This window comes from Rhipicephalus sanguineus, chromosome 3, assembly GCF_013339695.2.
Source record: "Rhipicephalus sanguineus isolate Rsan-2018 chromosome 3, BIME_Rsan_1.4, whole genome shotgun sequence".
Classification (NCBI taxonomy): Eukaryota; Metazoa; Arthropoda; class Arachnida; order Ixodida; family Ixodidae; genus Rhipicephalus; species Rhipicephalus sanguineus.
Window position 1 is genome coordinate 206,743,053 of NC_051178.1, and position 19,333 is coordinate 206,762,385.

The window sequence follows — 19,333 nt, forward strand, 5'->3', positions numbered from 1 at the left end:
CACGAGGGTTGGTACAGGACCACTTTAAGCTCTGACAAACACAACAATTTAAAAAATTTGGGCAGCTTGCACTAGTGGTGCAAGGCTGGACTAACAGCAGAGCTTGTGGCCGACCTAGATTATTAGCAAAGTCTTAAATTAGCTGGCCAAGTTATTGCGTTGCATGGGCTGTGTTAGGTGTTATGCGATGCGAGATGTCGTATAGGTAGAGGCCGTACATGATGATGATAGTTTTCTGCTCAAGTGAACCGGCAGAACGACTGAGCTCAAACAGCTCCGCTGTTAAAATACCATGACAGCAGGTGCACATACCTTTTACAGTGATCTTGTGCTCGCCAGTTCCAGGGTGCATGAACAGATCGACCTGCACCGACACTTCTCCAACACTGCCTTCTTCAGCACTTGGTTGATCTAGAGAAACAGCGGTAAAGACGAATCAGTTTCCAGATTACTTCATTTGTTTTTTGGAAATAACCAGATCTTTTCATATGCACATTACAGATCACAGACATAACACCTCGTATCAAAGTAGCTTGAAGCCTCACAGGCCTGCATATTGTATGCTCTCTAAAAGAGTTCACACTGCAAGTGAGCAATTTTCCAAAATATTCTATACTTACTCATCATGTCCTGCAAATAAACTTTATATCTGATAATCTGTCTGGCAAACTGGGTGTTTCAGTGAAAACTTTAAAAAATTCCTAGAGATAGGTTTTTCTCAAGAAAAAAAGCAATTCACTTAAGGAGCAGGCTGTCAGGTTCAGCGGGCATGAATAGTTCTGAGCAACATACGAATTGCATAGCTAATTAACTACAATTGTCTAATCAACTTTTTCAGTAGTGACATTTGGCAGCCAATGCCAATGACAAGTTTGTGACCATGGAGATGACAATGCAGTATCAGCTTTTAAAGCAAAAAAAAAAGTATTTCTCTAAAGTCCTGTAGTCAGCGAAAGTCTGTTTTTTCCCACACAAAACCAAAACTCGGAGCATGAGGAGCACCAGAAATCTTGGGCAAACGCAACGTCTGCTGGTGTCGTGTTGCAATGACTGTGGCGGCCAACACAGACAGCCCTACAAATTTCGATCAAGTTCATCAAAGCATGGCAGAATAGGCCCATGACTGACCTTGCTTGGTCTGTGTGGAGACAAAGGTCTTGATGAGGGTGTCAGTGGTCTGGGTGTAAAGGGAAAGGGCATATCGCAGGCTCTGAAGCTCAGGGCTCTTGTCCAAGAATGTCTTCTTGAGGCCATTGCCACCCGCATGGAAGTACTGCTTAATGGTGTCCAGCGCCACATCCAGCACAGCACACTGTTTTGGTGTTAAGTTCTTCTCCACTTCCTGTACAAACAAACCAAGAAATGCGTTCAGTACACAACTGTACTACTTAAAGAACTCTCAAAACCCGTGCAAGAAATCTTATGTTTACACTAACATGCACAGTCCTTTGTTTCTATTTTAGTTGTATGCAGCACTCAATACAATACTACAGTCTATTATTCGTTTAACCAAGCGAACCTTAGCAATGACGGCAACAAGTATGGCACCCCATGGCAGGTTAGTCAGCACTGGTGTCGTCGTTCGTTCTCTCTTTTGTCCTTGTTTGTTTTATGCACTGTCGTTCACTTCAAACTATGCAACATCAACTAGTCCAACGTAGTACCCTCTTGAAGTATGGCTGAAATTTAAAGGACCCCTGATACCTAAATCTTAAACTCCAAATGTTTGTGCTGCTCCATTCTATTGCATACATAGATATCTCTGAGTGTGTATTAGTGGCAAATGTAGGCTTAAACATACGTTAATATGGTTTTATAGTAAGTATGGGTGCCTGTCCAAGTAGGCAGAACCTTGCAATATTACCAAAATGAGGCACTTAGTGAATGCTTGGGTGCCCTTGGACATTTTGCCGGTTCTGCAAGTATTGTCGTCACAAATAAACAATTTTGCAATGTGCACACAACACCACTTGGCACACAACAAAAGCTATTGTTCTTCTCCTCCCTTGCTCTGTCATCAGGCTGCTCTCTAGGTTGTCATGGCTACTTTTGTGAGTGCGTTTGAAAACGCAGCCCCCTTCAGCATACATTCGCCTCTGCAGCACAGTGTTTACCAACTTATTATGTCATTTTTTAAGCTCTCCAGCCACTCCACGAGGTCCAGTAATGAAATTATTTGTTTCTCAGGAAGTTTTCGTGATATCATCTTGAAATTTTTATGGAAGCATTATAGTAAGTATTATAGTTGTGTGCACATTTTGTAATGTGCACACAACACCACTTGGCACACGACAAAAGCTATTGTCCTTCTCCTCCCTTGCTCTGTCATCAGGCTGCTCTCTAGGTTGTTCTGGCTGCTTTTGTGAGTGGCGTTTTCAGTGGCGTAGCGAAGAATGTTTTTTCAGATGGGGGCACTCTTGACTGTGGAGCGTGTGCTGGAATGCAAGTGTCTCATGTAGTGTTTTATAATAGACAAAAATTACGTTAGGGGAATGTGCCTGGTGTGTCAAACTCTAGCTAATGCCAGAGCAACCATGTCATTCTATCAGATGATGAGGCCCTGATTTAGAAAGCGTGCTTTCAGTGTCACTGTAGTTAGAGTGCACGTGATGTTATCGTGCTCCCCTGCAGTGGGGAGCTAGTTTCTCATAATTTAGGGGTTTTTGAAGTGGTGACAACATTGATCAAGATTAATGATGCTAGCTATAGTTATGTATTATGTTAGAGCATTTCCAATTCATTTTTGTGATTATCAGGCAAAGACCCACTTATTAAAGGGGTCCTGAGCCACTTTTTCAAGTAATCATTGAATGACCTCAGTACTGGCGTTTATTAGTACCTCACAAATCTAATGCCACAAAAATGTTTCACATCTGTCAAGAACGAGAGGATTTGTCACATGCTTTGAGCCACTTTCTCTCTTCTTTCATCCCAATGAGTGTGCTGGAAGCTACACAAGTGGAGAGGGGATGATGAAGGGTCAAGAATCTACATCAGCATGTGTCATGAAATGTGTTCGCCCGCTCATGGTGCAATTCTGGTGCATGCTAGTGTTGCTACTATGTAAATTTAGCACACTATAGAGCGTGGTGCTGGCATTTGGCAGCACCCTACAGCAAGAAGTGCATCAGATCCAAACACCGCTCTTGATTTATTTCAGCTATGGCCAATAGAAAAAATCTGCTATATGACAAAATAGAGCAGTCACTAGCAGCTTCGAATAGAGTGAGGACGGGCCTCTGTATGAAGGGAGGGCACTTGTCCTACAACTTTTAAATATAAACAACCACCCTCAAGTTAATAATTAAAAAGTTAATTAGCTTTTGTTAATTAATCATTTCAATACAACTTTAGGTGTGGCATAGTATTTCTGCCTTGACATAGAGTTCGTGTGCGAAGACGATGTCTTTCATAGCACCTTTATAAAATATATGTACTGTCTAAGAAGAAAAACACCCTATCTTAAAAAAAACTATGTTTGCCCTTTGCTTTCTCTATTAACACGCAGTCTACTTCTTCCCCAAAAGATCTAAGTAGTTTTCACATTGTAATGTAGCAGTTTAAACTGAGTATTGCCCCCTTGTAAATGATGCACACTTCAGAGTGACAAAGACACTTGCTCTTATGGTGTCAGATATATGGCAAATCTGACTTGGAAAGTGGTTAAAGAAGAAGAGAGAAATGCAAAGAAGAAGAGAGGAAGAGAGAGTAGTGAGAAAAAGCAAGCCGGTAACAGGTGTGGAGAGAGAGGCTCACCATGACACCCAGTGTTGGGAGCTTGTTGGCAGCCACATGATTTCGAAAGAGCCGTGACACATCTTCAATTTTGGCATTGGGCAAGTTGGGAAGGATCATCTGTGATAGAGCAGTGGCAGCAGGAAAGACAGAATAGAAAATGAAGCAGCAAGGACAGATAAAGACAGTTAAAGGTGTGAGAAGAAAAAACAGGTCGAGAGAGACAGTGACAGCTTGATTAGAAAGGCAGAAGATTCTACTTTCATGTTTCACAACGATAGGTGCCAGAGTGTCTTGGCATGATGGTGAGTGAACACAGGGTAAAGGAGTGAATGCACCTGCCATTGCTGTCAGTACATTGGTTGCTAGTACCGTGTCTCACTTTTGTTGTCCCTTCATTCTTGAAACTGACGAATACTTCAATGGCCGTATTCCTCCAGGTAAAAGTTATACTTCTAGCAAGTAAAGTAGACCCATGATGTGCCCAGATTCATGGCCAGTTAAGATGTGAACGTTAAGCATTTCAAATTTTTTAACAACTTCTTGTTTTCGACATAGGTACATCCACGTGTAATTTCCGGTCAGGCATTTCTGATAGCTGTGATGCATATCTGTCTACACCCAATGCATAAGCATTGACTGCGAGATTCGCACACAGAAAACGGAAGCAAGGACGCTTGTGTTCAAGCACTCGCACTGGCGTTGGCAATCTTTGAAGCCGCAAGGCCAACCGGTTCAGACTTTTTTTTTGGTAAGTAATTAGGCAGTGGGAGGCATGGCCCGCTGGTAGAGAGCGTGCATACGACTACCTCACTGTAATATGAGTCCCTTACGTAGGCTCTGTACCCGTAGGTGTTGCACACACACAGCTACCATTTTTTTGGTTCCCAAGGTGTGCATTTCAAATGGATCAGAATAGGGGGCAGTCTATCAAAGGCGATGGGCGGTGGAGCAGAGTGGTGGGCGGCATTTCCACTGCCACCCACCTATGGGGAGAACCTTGATATATGGCTAATGTCTAAACATTTTCTGAAAAAAACATCCGTGTACTATCTGTTACGCATAATAACCGAATTAATTGGTACATCATCAATATGCCAGAGACGAACGGGAGTGACCTGCTCTCATAAGAACAGTCGAGTTTGTTTACTGTTTGTACACAATTTCTTCAATTTATTTGTTGGCGCATCACACTGTTTGTACTGTGGTGCAACAAGTTTGCAGGGTCTTCAATTATTTCGTGTGATAAACAAATCTGCAGGTTTTAAGACATTCAGCCTGTGAATTTGGATGTTCTGCTTGATAATATTACCTTAGCATAAGCAATGCTTCACAAGGGGCATCCCATGTTTCAACTAGTCCATCATTAGAATAAACAATGTTTGCCATAGATGATGATAGCAGAACCAAGTTACACTCAAGAAGCAAAGAAGAGCATCTTACGTTCTTCTCTCCCATTGGCGGAAGCACCACCGTTTTCTCCATTGTGTGCATAACAATCTTCCAGAGTTCCTAAATGGAAAATATTCACAATATTAACAACAAGTCTGTCACCATCCTTTTACAGCAGCATGTCACAGATGCCGAAGCAATGAAGTTTGTTGCCTGCATCAAACCATAAAGCCATGCTTACAGTAAAAGTGAATTATGTTGCACGTGACTGATGCATTTCAGGTAATGTTACAACCCTGCAGAGGTGTAGCCAGGGGGTGGCACACCAGGCATGTGCTGCCCCTTCCCCCCCACCCCCTTTGTAAAAAAAAAAAAAAAAGATGGGCCAAGTTTGCACTAAGCCGCGCAAGGCTTGACAAAGCGAAACTGGACAATTCTGAAGACTGATCTCGTTGCTTTTAGGTTGTTTCTAGGTCTTATTTAGGTGATGAGGATTCTTTCTAGGTTGCTTCTCGGTCATTGCTACGCTTTAGTTAGGTGACATAGCTAGGTTGTTTCTACGTTGATTCTCAGAGCAGAGAGGTTCGAGTTAAACCACAGACAGTCACAGACACGACACGGATGTCCAAACTCCAGTGAAAGAAACTCACTGAAACCAAGTGTTCACAGCTCTCATAGATTTACCGGCATGTCGTCGCTGGCGTAAGCGGGGTCTTCCTATTCCCTTGTGTTGTGCTAACTGTTGCTTTCTTCCTTTTTAGTGGGACATAGCCAATTTCTGTGGCACATACTCATTTATAATGATGATAGTTTTCTGATAGGCCGCACAAATTTCTGTGGCACATACCCGTTTCTTTGGCTAACTGTTGTCTTCTTCATTTTTAGTGCACCAGTTGTGAGTAGTGGGATTTACCCAATTCCTGTGGCACATACCTCATAGGCCACACAGGGCAGGCCACACACAGGACAGGCCACACAAATTACAGCTGCCTTAAACAGCTTTGCTGTTAAAAGATTGTGGCCATGCCACTGCAACTGCAGGTGTCAGTGTCAACACCTCAGTCCCCTTTATATGACAGTCAAAGCAGGCCTTGTGGTTTTGTTTGATTAAGTTGACCTAGGTTTAGTGATTAGTTTATTCAAGTGAAAAGTATTATCTTTTTTTTTTGCTTACTTTGTGTTGTAATACTTTGCAGTGTTTACAAACGAAAATGTGATCTTGGATAACTTTAACAAATACCACAACCCACACACTGTTCAGAAGCAGTTCACTTCAACCAAGGTATGCTGGAGACATTGTATTATTTCCTGTTGACTTGTTGAAAATATTCTGAAGTCATGGTTCCGTGAATACTTTAGCAGGAAATGCAGTTTTTGGCATCAAAAGGCTGGGCTTAGCAAAGTGCATAAAAATTCCCTTCACCTCCGGTAAGCTGTCTTATTCAATAAAAGCTAACCCAGTGTGCTATGCCCAGATCTTGTGTACAATGTTTTAAGTGCCTCTGGCGAAGTGTCCAGGGCCATTGTATGAGTGGCTTGGTGACTCAGTGAGGAGGGAATACATACAGGATGGTGATGCTGTTAAAAGTACTAGATGTAGTCACAATATTCACAAAAACGAATGAAAACCGTCCGATACTCGAGATGAACAAACGCACGCGAGTCATATACTCACCTTGAGCAAACGCTTGAGCACGGTGCGCTCACAGACCTGAGCAAACATGGACAGCTTGCCATCGAGAATGTCCATGAGAGGATGCAGCACGTGGTCTGCCTCGGCTGCTACCTCATTGCGCTGGGACGTTTGGTTCATGGAAACCTGGCCACTGCCTTTGACTCCCGCCAGAAGGGAGCTGAGCTCACCCATGCTTTGCTTGATGGTTGGCTCCAGGCTGGAACAGTCACACGCATGCCATTGAATGGTCACTGCTACAAGGCCTATCATAAGAACTGGCAATACTTTGAAGTGAAGCTCTATACGCAAGGTGTGCTAATGAGAAACCAGAGTTTCCGCTAATACAAGGGCGCTTGCCAATACAACTATAGCCTCAATACTATCCAACACGATCTTCTGAGATATCCTCATAATTTCAGTAAATAAAGGCAACAGGAGAGACTAGGTGACCTTGCATAATCTTTGACAAATGCACAAGCACTCTGGGAAAAGAATATTTGCACAAAATGCACGAACTGAGTTTTGTTAATTGAAGAAAGGCTTCCTTTAGATAGAGGCCACCGAGGTTATTCTAGCAATGGCTAATCGTGCCTGTATGTTCCTGCAACATAAAAGGGTGAACCAAATGAAGAGGTGCTGCAGAACCACTTTGCCGAGTGATTAACAGCTGCAGCACTTTACGTTCAGCTAGGTAAGAGCATCACACAAGAGTATTCGTCTTGCTTATACATTTATGCTGTTTTTTATAGCAGACATACCAAACATTTTGATGCTTATGTTACATTTTAACAACAAGGTGTCTGAAAACAATCATTACATTTATTCACACCTGCCTACAAGTGTGCTAAAGCAACATGTAAACCTTTGCAGTGTAGACCTTATTTGTCAGTCTTACAATGCATTCACTTCACATCAATGTTCTTCAAAAATGTCAACTTAACCTACCAAAACACATTTACAGGATGTGAGTCCAAACATAACTGTGGCTATGAACTATATAAATTTTGACTTCTTGCCCTGCAGTTATAATGCCTGTAAACACTTTCTAAGTGCAACAAAGTACTAGTTGCATTGGCACTGTAATAGATGGTTACACACAAGTAAAACTGAAAATAAAATCTGGCAGCAATGCAATGAGGACCTACCTTTTGGCAAAAACTATGCTAAGGTCATCCAAGACACCATTTAGTGACTGCTGAAGCTCCTTGAGTATGTTACTAGCATCAGCTTCAAGCTGAGAATAAAACACATAAAGAAAGGCACTGTAGTAATCACTCAAAACACATAACAGTCTGCACTGGAACAAGAATAAAGCATATAAAATTGCAGATATGAAGTGCATCGAATTTACCAGTAAAGATGAATATTTTCAAAGTACACTGTGGTGATTCTATCATGTTAATGTAATAAACTACGGCAACTTCAGAGTGAGCCAGGGGTGACTACTGTTCTGCGACAGACTTTGACAAAAAAAGTGGCATTAGAGAGATCCTCAACAACTGTTTTTATAGTGGTATTTACAGGGAACTCTGTGGTAAACATTCTCTTGCAAGGATGTACAAAATAAGCAACCTAACTTTCGAGCTGAATATTTTAAGAATTAGTACCACAGCAAGTTTGCCATTGCATTTTCCTTGCATCACACATCTTTGCCCAATGCAGTTGCCAATAAAAGCAATATGAAAGACTTTAGTATTATGGCAATGCTTCTGCCAGTGCATGATGTCCCTTTCATTTTTTTTCTCGCATGCCGAAATCATATTCATTTCCAATTTCTCCTTAGTTCACACAAAACTTCTCAACCTGGGTAAATAACCATGGGATGCAAGCCACTTTAAGAAGAACTAAACACATCTGCTCATTACGAAAAAACAACTTTTTGATCAAAGGTGAAAGCAGCCGCAACTACTGTCTACTACAAGGACTGCTTCCTTGGCAAAGAATGAAAGTAGATAACATGAGCATCTGCAGGTTGCAGTAACCAGAACTTGTACCAGCTCTTTAGACCTTAAGCTTGCAGTTAGTCAGTCAGCCAGTCAGTCAAGAACTTGATTGAAAGGTCCTGAGGAGTTTAAGCCGCTGGGGGATCCACAAGGGACACCCTAGCAGCCGCTACTGTAGGTGACGGCCAAGCTTGCACTAGCCATATTTATTTGTTCACTGTTTTACGCAAGAATCAAAGAAATTTAAAATTTACAGGTTATGTTGAGATTTATTCACTTGCTATGATGCAATGAGTGAACATTCTGTGCTTGAAATGCTGGGATGTCACAGAAGTCTATTTAATATTTCTCCACGCCATCTCTCAAGTAGCAAAGTCGAAGATTGCTGTTTGTAGAGTTAGCTCCCTTCTTAGGGGGCAAATCAGGACACACAATGGCACAACAGCTACCACATGTCACTATTTGTGGATGTCATGATGTCATTAATGTGGTGTGGAATGCACTGCCAACAGTCGTATAGAAGTGTATAAAAGTGCAATGAGTCTTATATGACAAAGTCTGAACCAGCTTGTGACACATGATAAACAGTCCTGAAGAGAAAAGTGTTGCTTGCTGCTTCAGCACATAAATACTGTACAGCAGCATGCATCACTGTCTATACAACTGTCCATTTATATTCCTGGAGCAGAGGACATACCTACGAAAATAAATAAAATGCCGGTGAGGACCCACAGCCAATGTAGCAATGAAGCACTGCTCACCAAGTGACAAACGATTACCACAGAATGCTATGAGACAGCACTTACTTTTTCTCCTCCCATGGATTCGAAAAGCTTTTCAAGTTGTACCCTCAGTTGCTGAATATTGTTCATCAAAATGCAAGCCTGAAATTGAATGAGAGAGCATAACATAAGTACCGACACGAAAGTACTACTAATGTTTGCTATACGCTGTGTGATTACTTCCGAACCAAACAAACATGTGCAATGTCAGATGTTTAGATGTAAAGCAACTACAAATAAGCGTGCATGTTTCACACTCTTGCAAATGACATTGACACAGCAGTTTGAAGATTGGTCTGGAGAAAAAGTCAATCAAATTTGTAACTAAGTTTGCTTTCAAGTTACAATGCGAGTTCCTCTACTTTTTGTGTGTGGGTACTAATTAGCAATTACAATCGAGACACAAGGCTTCAAAGAGAACTGGTTTTATATGCAATATTCTGGTACCAATCCTATATATGTTTGTAATTTTCTTGCCTTAAGATGACATGTTCTCGGCAAAAGTAGTGTTTTGAACAGTTTGGCACATCACTTTAGATTTACTTGATGCTTGCATTTGTGTTGAGTCTGTCAAGAAGTATTATAATGGGGCGGATAGTGGGGCTACACTATTTACACGTGTCCGAATATACACATAAGGTTAAATCTTCGCACACTGTGATCATGTTATGGATAACAAAAAAAAAAAGAGCCGACCACAACTCAGGAGGAAAGTGTGAACTAAGACTAGCACAAAACAACAGAAGAAATGCGTAATAAGTCCAGAAAGAATGCAAACAAACAAGACCAACCCCCTAAAGAAAGAAAGAAAGCAAGCAGAAGCCAACACACTTTCTTAGACTAAGCTGTAACAGTATTTAATGATGACTGACAGGCTTCATGATGCAAAAGAAGAACCTAAGGCCACAGAAATGCCACTACAGTGAGTGTTCCATTACGACACTTAGCGAAGTTTGTGCAAATATTTTGCTCTACGTTAGCATAATGATAGCAATAGACTCTCAAGTCCATATTAATGTCACATCATTGACAGTGCGATTACAGCATTTTGTAAAGTGAATGCAAACATTTTGCTCAGCTTTGGCATAATAATAGTGACAGTAACAAAGAATAACAGTAATGTGCGTCTAGGTGCCAATAAAAGCCTCTTTTAGACAGCTAGATCCTAGTTTGCACAAAACTGTTGCAAAAAGGAAATTTTTCATATAGCTGATAGAACAGATCCTTGAACTACCTTACACACTGCTTGCTTACAAAAACTAAAACTTACAAAATTTCATGCAGTGCAAGAAGAAAAAAAAAAATGTGAATGCTGTAAACTACTGGCTACATAACACATTGCAATATAGAAGCAGGGTTGCATGTACCAGCAGAAAACAACTGTTTTGGGAGCATATTCTACTGACTATTATGGCATAAAAGCTACAAGCCGTTTCTGGATGGAACAGTGCAAGGGCAATAAAAATAAGGAATATGTTTATATTCCTTATTTATGTTATTAATATGTTATGTTATATATATTTGCACTAAACAATTACAGCCTCCCAGTATTTGTCCAATGTGTGAGGTACCTGGAAATGTAAATCTTTTTCTTTTTTGTTTACTTTAAGACGAGACTTGCATGTTAAAAAGAAGAAAGGAAGGAGGAAGGAAACTCACAGTTTTCTCCTGCAGGACATAGTTTGGAAATTCCTTCTTCACGATGTCTGCATACGCTGTCAGGACTTTCACAATTGTCTGTGCAGAGGAAAATATTGAAAAAAAAAAGCAAGACATTCATGACAGAGGTAACAAAACAGTGGACTGCAGCACCAATTGTGCTTTTCAGCGTACCTTGGCAAAACGCTTCATGTAGCGCTTCACAAGCTCGGGGTCTGGGCATTCTAGCTTGCTAATAACGTCAAAGCACTGCGTGAGTTGTGTAAAAACGTCCACCACGGAATTGGAAAAAAGGGCATGCTCCGAACTCTGCAGGAACTGCAAAAGACAAGAAAAAAGACCCAAATGCTTGTGAATGCGGCGTATACTTATATCACTTTGTGAGCCTACTGGAACTGCCACATGATTTCTAGAATGTGTCAGCATTTGATAAGCCAAGCTGCTATCTAACTGGATAGCCCACCTAAGAATGAAAATGCCTATAATATATAGGGCATATGAAAGTAGGAAAGAAAAAGGTAAGGCAGCATATGCGCCTATTGTCAGGCAGTTTATTTCCAGTCCCGTGAATGCATTTTGGATATGCTACCACTTGGCTACCAATCAATGCCCATGCCATTACACTTCTTTTGTACATCATCACTATTTCAAGCCATCAACTTGTAACCACGCTTGCTACAGTGGCAAGCCCAGCCCGCACACCCAAGAAGTGAAGTAGCTCGATGGTTGATATGACGACACTAGCTCATTCTGGACATCTCGGAATAGCATGGCAGCTACGTTCTTCGGTATTTCAGTTTTGATTTCTTTGGTGAAATTGTTAGCATTTTATCACTTCGCAATCGTTACCAGCAGCCACTTTTCGGAAGTATAATCGCGGCAATGAGCTCTTCACAGGAAAGGCTTCAATTCTCCCATTTGACCCAACTGCCTGTCTCGTTAATAAAAGAAGATAATTAATTTAATTCATATACTTACATCCATAATTAATACCCCTAGTCATCCTAAGATGTCTACTGCCACAGAAAGAATGATGCTAAAGGTGGCAAGCAAATATCGCAGTTCCCTTATTTTGAGAATTTTCGGATGCACACATTTCTTGAAGCAGCCCGTATGTATCACTACACACACATACACAGATGTGTAGTGTCCTGACATATTAGCTCTATGAGGTAAAACTGCAGAGGAGTCTGAACTATGAGGCATGTTCAGAAGAAAGGGCATCTGAAAATCAGTAAGTGATTGTGTATATGAGGTCTATTTGCACATTAGGTAGTTGTTCAGTGCTCCTTAGTGATGCTTTCCAATTGTGCTTCCCGATATAACCTATAAGAGCGTCTACATCTACAATAGTAGTACATAATAACTAGTAAATGTAGTTTCCAGATTTGGGCATATATATGTGAAATGCAGTTGAAAACAGCGGGTTACAATGTGTAAACTTACGCCATCTTTTTTGTCACGTAGGAAGGCACTGTGGAGGTATTCTAGAGAAACATCATCATTCTCATTGAGCCATTGCATCACAAAAGGTTCAAACAACCTGAAAAGCAAGAAAGTCTGGTGTAAGCATAGCTGTAGGATGAGATGTGTAGTGCTCAATAACATGAATTACTACAGTTGTTATTAAATTCAATGTAATCGAAAAGCTACATATGTTTGTTAAAAACAACCACCAAGGCTAAAGGCGAATTTCTTACACTTCAGTCAAACAGAACACATTCTATATGCACATTCTAACTAAATTAAGAGCAGTGTAGATTAAGGCAGAAGTAGATACTAGAAAGCATAAAATCAAAGGGCACTTAATTAATCATATATACAAACAGACATAGTTACAGATCAAATTTATAACAACAAATGAAACTGATTTTCCCAAAGCAGAGAATTGAACCCAGATCGTTGCACTGAGCATGAGAGCATCATAGCCATTTAGTCACCACAGTGGAATGAAAGTGAACAGCCATACTGCATAAGTAAGGTTAGGTATTGGGCATGGAAAGTTTTATAGCGGAGAGCTGACTGACGGTGGCTACTTACGAAGCATATTCAGGCACCGTGTCTTTATAGGGAGGAATGTCCTTGATGTAGTTGTTGTAGAACCACTTCACCTTGAAGTGAAGGTTCATGTAGGCTGAGCTCTTGCACAGCCTCAGCTGCTCATGCTCTGTGTGGCAAGACAGGAAGGAAAGAGGCATAAAAGAGTTCACTTGCTTCCTCTCTGAAGTTGCAACCAGTGCATGCAGTTAGGAAAGGCAACTGCGAGCATGATATAGATCAGCCTAAGGCTTTGAACTGCCTGCAGCCTTGCAATGTTGGAGAGAAAAAAAATCATTGATACAGATGTAAGGTTGTGAAAGAGAGATTAAGTAAACATAAACTATATAAGAATTTAGAATTATGTTTACGCGTTACAATTCTGATCAAATTTTGTTTTGATACTATAGTCGATGTCACTCATCAGCGAAATCTACTTCAGCCAACCTTTGATAAGCAAATGGCAAGTAACTTGTAAAGTAACGTTTAACAAATAAAAATCTATATTGTGCTCATAGCTTTAATGGCTGTTTGGTAGTTGGAATGTTAGACAGCTAACCAATAAAATTTGGGCAAAGCTTCATTTTTCTGAGTAGCCACAGTTAGAAACTATGGAGTAGGTAATTGGTAGCCTTATATAATTTTGTCTTCATTCTAAAGGTCACAGTTGCCAAACCTAGCATATTTCACATTACTAAAACACTCTACAAAAGCAGTAAATAAAGTCTAGACAGTGCCACTACGAGTTATTACATAAACATTCCATCTCTCAGAGCTGAAGAAAACTGATCCAGGATGCAGCACAAAACAGGCTAGAAGCCAAACCCCACAATTGGGACAGTTCATACACATGTCGATGAATGAGAATTTCCGAGTGCTATAGCTGTTACTTTAATGGCTCCAGGGATATTTGTTGCACCAAATGACAAACTAAAAGAAGAGGTGCACTCAGAGAGCTGGAGACATGATTGTACTGTCCCAACCTTGGGCTTAGTTGGAAGGAACGTCCAAGAAAGACATCTGATGCCACCATCACAAATATGGGTGCTCATTCCCTCTACTGCAGCAGCACCACGATGCGAATAGCCTTTATCGAACATAGGCCATGCTTGTCCCAAAACAGTGTTCTACAGTAATCACCAGACGATGGACTTGCAGGGCTCAAAGTAAATGAGAGCTACATCTTTTAGTGAGGCTTCATAAAGCTGTTAATAAATGATAAAATAGTGAGCATGAATGAAAGAGAAGGGGAATGAGTCAAGGGGCCCATTTCTTTGTTAGACACAACCTAATGTTGCCAACAGATAATTAAGGCAAATAAAGCATAGGGGTCATTATTTGAAGTGCAGTAATTATGACATAAAGGGAAACGAATAAAAGTGAACAAAAAAGAAACACCTCGCCACCAGTACGAACTGAGCCCACAATGTGGATTTGGTCCCCGATAGCGGTGACTGCTGCCGGTGGGGCCCGTTGGCAAATCATGCAAGGTTATTGTAGTGAACCATGTAACTCCAAATTAAGAAGTAACATAGCCACAGTTTTGCGACACTTGAGGACTACTTGCCCTGAGGACGTCAATAGCCTACAAAGCTGTCCTGTGGCAATACTACTTTGAGCCCCACTAGTATCCAGTGCAACATGGGACACAAGCACAGCTCACCCACCACATGTGAACTAAACATCAAAAAGCAGAAACAAAAAAGCCACCAAACTTTGCTCACTACGAGAATCAGACTTGCTTGCTTGCATTTTTAACCTACATTCTAAAGAGGCTCCCACACAGACACTGCCCTATCACAGAGCAATGAATTTCACCAGTTGTGGAGAAAGATAACATGTCTACTTAAAACAGACGCCTCATAGGCAAATGTTTCTTTTTTTTTTTCCATTCTAGCAATGCATGGCTGATTCCAGAGAACAAACAAAGGAAAGAGCTAATTAACATAGCTTTTTTGTCTTTAAAAAGAGAACTTGTCTAAGACATCACGGAAGGCTAAGAAATCAGTGAGACCAAAGTGGTAATTAAACCGAAAGCTCTGAGGCAGGGCTGTGTTTGTGTGTAATGCTCCTACCTGCAGGCTACTACTAAGTAGGAAGAGGGGGTCTCAGAATGGGGGCAAGAAAAAAAAAGGGAGAAAGAGCGGGCCATCTCTGATTGCACGTCTAGTACATACCGGCCTTGGCAAGGTGTCCTTTATGGGAGAGAGCACAGGGTTCAGAGCATACACACACCCAAGGGTTAGACAATGAGGGGGCTCATTAACTGCTACCACAAAGGGCAGGGGACATGGACAACAGGTTTCAAGAACTATAACTGTGCAAAGCTAGATCCCAGGGTAACAAATGACAAGCAAAGTGGCACTACCAAATGGATATTGTCTGGTCCCTTTCTGCGCATGATAATTAAAGACCGCTTAATCATGGTGGAACATTGAGCATCATGTTTCTGTGCCACGAGCTAAGTGTTTTGAATGTCTAGTCATAATCTTGTGCAGGTCACTTAATATTCAAAGCAAGCATGTCAATGCCAAGGCTTACATTTAACATTCTCTACTTTTAGATCAAAGCGGTCATTTTTTGCTGCTAGAATAGTACAGTCATCTGTAACTCTCACTTGTCTTGTAGTGCAAAGTGTTCTCAATCCTGTCCCCATATCTATGGTAGGCAAAATACTAATTTCTCAATCTACAGTTGAATATTGCCTGAGAAGCCTACGATGTTTCTAGGAATTCTGAGACGACAAAATTATTTTGAAAAAGGAGGACAAATGACAGCAACAAAAAAAACTTGAGCTGAGCACCTCATATGTGGCTGCGTAATTTTGTAAACAAAAAGTGCATTTTAGTGTTCTAGTGCATGGAAGACAACTTTTATGCATCCAAATACATAGAGCATAATTTTTTTTTGTGTGCAATTTACCAATATGTACATCCTGCAAATTATAAAAAAAGAAAGGAAAAAAAAACAATGTTGGACCATACGCTAGGAGAACACGATTTTTGTTTTCACAGATAATGTAATTTAATAGAACATACAGCACTGTCAGTTTTGTGATCATATTGTATGTAATAAGTAATATAAGGCATCATTTTGATACTCTTCTAAAATAAATATTTTTCTTTTAAATGAGGCAGAAGTATTCCAGTACACTGTCTCAGTCACTAGCAGATGGTTTGTAGCAATCGCATGTGAGTAGTTATGACTAAAGAAGAGAGTGATACATATGTCTCTGACTGTGAAAAGGGATGCTGTCAGGAAACCTAGTATATTTTGATCAGCGTTTTAAAAATATTAATGCTATTCCAAACACTGTAACCAGTATACTCAGGCCCACTGAATAATGTAGGCCTATCATGTTGATGTTCTACTTTAGTAAAGTTGACCCAGCACCAACAAATTTCCTGTTCTTACGATTCCCTTCAATCATCTACTGCCCCTGACTAAAGTTTCTTTTCCCTTCTAGCAAACTGTTATGCTAACAGACCACTTATTACCTGCTTTACGCACTACATAACTTGACAAACTCAATTTCTTGCTCTTTATCTTAACTCGAAGGTTAGCCACTCATGCTTGGTCTTTAACCCCCAGTCACAGCGTAACTTTTTGCTTAATGTTGTATGTTGTGTGCATCACTTTCTGCTTCATCACTCTTTGTGCAATCCTAAGGTTCCGTTCAAGTGTTTCTTATATTTCAAGTTTCAACCTTGCAGTATATAGTATTGGAAATTCAGATTGCTTGCATGCTTTATGTCCTTTCAATACACTGCATGCAGAGCTACCCTTTGGTTCCCCTAAAATATGCACTACGTAAACCATCACAGCATAAGCCTCTCCCACACCTCTTTTTCATGTTGCCATAAGTCTGTTTGATGTGCACACACAGTGTTCAAGGCAGACATAGTAAGAGTGAACCAGATCAGCTATAAACTAAAGTTAAACACTCCTGCCGGCTTTGCCTTCCTTCAAGGCAATTTAGTAGCAGTGGCTGCTTGGTAATGCCCAACTGAAATGTCCGAAACGCATACGTCATCGAGCATTGAAGCCTGTACCTAGTACGCACTGTACATTTGAATGTTGCCAATTGCTATCCTGGGAATATGCTTATCTTGTTATATAATTCTCAATTTTGCATGGAAAGAGGAAAGGTTGTGGGTATACAGCAGCTATCAAAATCTTTAGATATCATACAGACAGGCTATTATTGTGTGCATGCCTTGTGCCTAATGCCATCTTTGAATAGAGTGGCAAGGTTCTGCATGCAGCATCAAATCTTAATACTAGCTCCAATGAATATTATGCAAGTAATCCCATTTAAATGCATAAACAAGAAAACCTTTCCATACTGAGGCATTGCTTAGTAAAACTTGTTGCTGAGCTAGTAGGCACATAATAACTGGCTTGAAAAAGGTGTGCAACTACCACAGAAAGAAGACGTCTTTCTTCCGTGGGGTTGTTGCCCATCCTTTGCACACCAGTTATGAGGTACTGCTGATACTCATATCAGTAAATAAATTGTTGGTTTGTCTTATATTTTCCATTGTGTTCCATTACAAATATTTATTAAGTATTTTTACTAAACAAAAACCAAATTGTTTGTGAAGATTAGCTTTGCTAGAAAGATTAGGAGAGGAAGTACTTTCCTCTACATTGTCAAAAAGCATTAATTTGGAAATAATCTTTGCTGCAATGGGTGACACAGATAATAATTCATGCCTCAACATGACAAACTTACTGAAAAAGCAAACTCTTCAAAGAATTTCAGACACAGGTAAGAAAGTATTTCCCATGCAGAACCTTCTTTTATGATCAGGTGCATGGAAGTTTGGAAGGATGGAATGGGTAAAGACAATGCAAAGGTTTCCAACAATGTGAGCCTTTGAGGCTCATATAAGGGCAACACTGGGAGCATGCTAACAAAATTGACATGCTCTTGTCATGGAAACCAAACTGCTAAAGGCACTTCAACAATACTTTTAAAGTGCCTCAACTTCAGCTCCTGACAGCCTATGTCTTGTTTCTTAATGATAACCTCTTATATTTCATTAATATAAATATACTTTGTATTAAGAATGTAAGAATAAAATTCTACAGCCACGATTACGTTTTAATAAATTGCATACCTCAAATGCTAATATAAGAGACACAGTGAAAAGTCAGATTAATCCCTGTATTAAGAGATGCGCTGTACACCGTGACGATTTCTTGAAAGGCTGACATCATTATAGTGCTGGATGTCAATGCACACAAGGAAATGCAATGAGTGTCTTGTGTATTTTCATGTCAGGAGTTATTTGAGCTTGACTTAACCAAGTCAAATTATGGCTTCAATTTCAGGCACAATAACATTAACAATAACAATGTAGGCAATAACAATAACATCGTAGGCAACAATGTCTCCATACCATTATGTGTGGAGCCTCAGTTGTTGTTACTTCATAATATTTAAGGTAAACAATTTACCATGCCGTTAACAAAGTAAGGACGTGGAGCATAATGCCAAAACAATTATACAAAGCAAAAAATAGAAAATACTTCAGCCCATGACCAGAAGAAATGTACTTTTCAGTGAGCTGTTAGGAAATAGCGGGAACTTATACACCGCTCACCTTCAAGAGCATATTTCAAGTCCTGCGAGAACAGACTCCATAATGTTTGCGCACTCAGGTGTCCAATGTTGAGCTCTTGGGGAAACCTGTAACAGAATCACCATTCAAGTGGGAGCATCACATTTGCTTCATATTCACATTACATCTGCAGACCTCAAGATATGAATGACCTCATTATCTGCAGTGGTAAGACATCTTGCACCTTAGCAGATCACGTATTGAACACAATGAGAAATTGACGATACAATTTTCAAGAAAATTGGGCAATTGAATCCACAAAACAAGATTACATTTTGGAGTTATAGATTGACAGCCTAATTGTGTGGTTCATCCAATTTATGCTCCCAAGTTCTTGCTACGTGTCTCCATCACCAAAGTATTGAGTTGTGTAGCAAATTTCTCTTAAAATTTTTCCATTTATTTTTTTTTTCTGTTTCTGCGATGAATGCTTCTTATTTCTCGACACCTAAAATGATGCCAGTGCCACCACTGTCTAGAGAT

At 40.3% G+C, this 19,333-nt stretch overlaps 1 protein-coding gene across 4 annotated transcripts in view; it reads right to left on the reverse strand.

Moving 5' to 3' along the window:
• The window catches only part of LOC119388162 (protein unc-13 homolog B), a 317,102-nt gene that overhangs the window by 7,732 nt on the left and 290,037 nt on the right, over positions 1–19,333 (reverse strand). For 3 of the 4 annotated variants that reach the window (XM_037655819.2, XM_037655817.2, XM_037655818.2), the window contains exons 27-38: positions 18,833–18,918; positions 13,227–13,353; positions 12,633–12,729; positions 11,361–11,504; positions 11,187–11,264; positions 9,552–9,629; positions 7,948–8,036; positions 6,803–7,019; positions 5,179–5,247; positions 3,757–3,855; positions 1,129–1,342; positions 313–411 (exon numbers count right to left, since the gene is read on the reverse strand). In XM_037655819.2, the coding sequence (XP_037511747.1) occupies positions 313–411; positions 1,129–1,342; positions 3,757–3,855; positions 5,179–5,247; positions 6,803–7,019; positions 7,948–8,036; positions 9,552–9,629; positions 11,187–11,264; positions 11,361–11,504; positions 12,633–12,729; positions 13,227–13,353; positions 18,833–18,918 (1,397 nt within the window). The remainder of the gene's footprint in view (positions 1–312; positions 412–1,128; positions 1,343–3,756; positions 3,856–5,178; positions 5,248–6,802; positions 7,020–7,947; positions 8,037–9,551; positions 9,630–11,186; positions 11,265–11,360; positions 11,505–12,632; positions 12,730–13,226; positions 13,354–18,832; positions 18,919–19,333) is intronic. The other variant, XM_049413847.1, reaches the window with a different exon arrangement.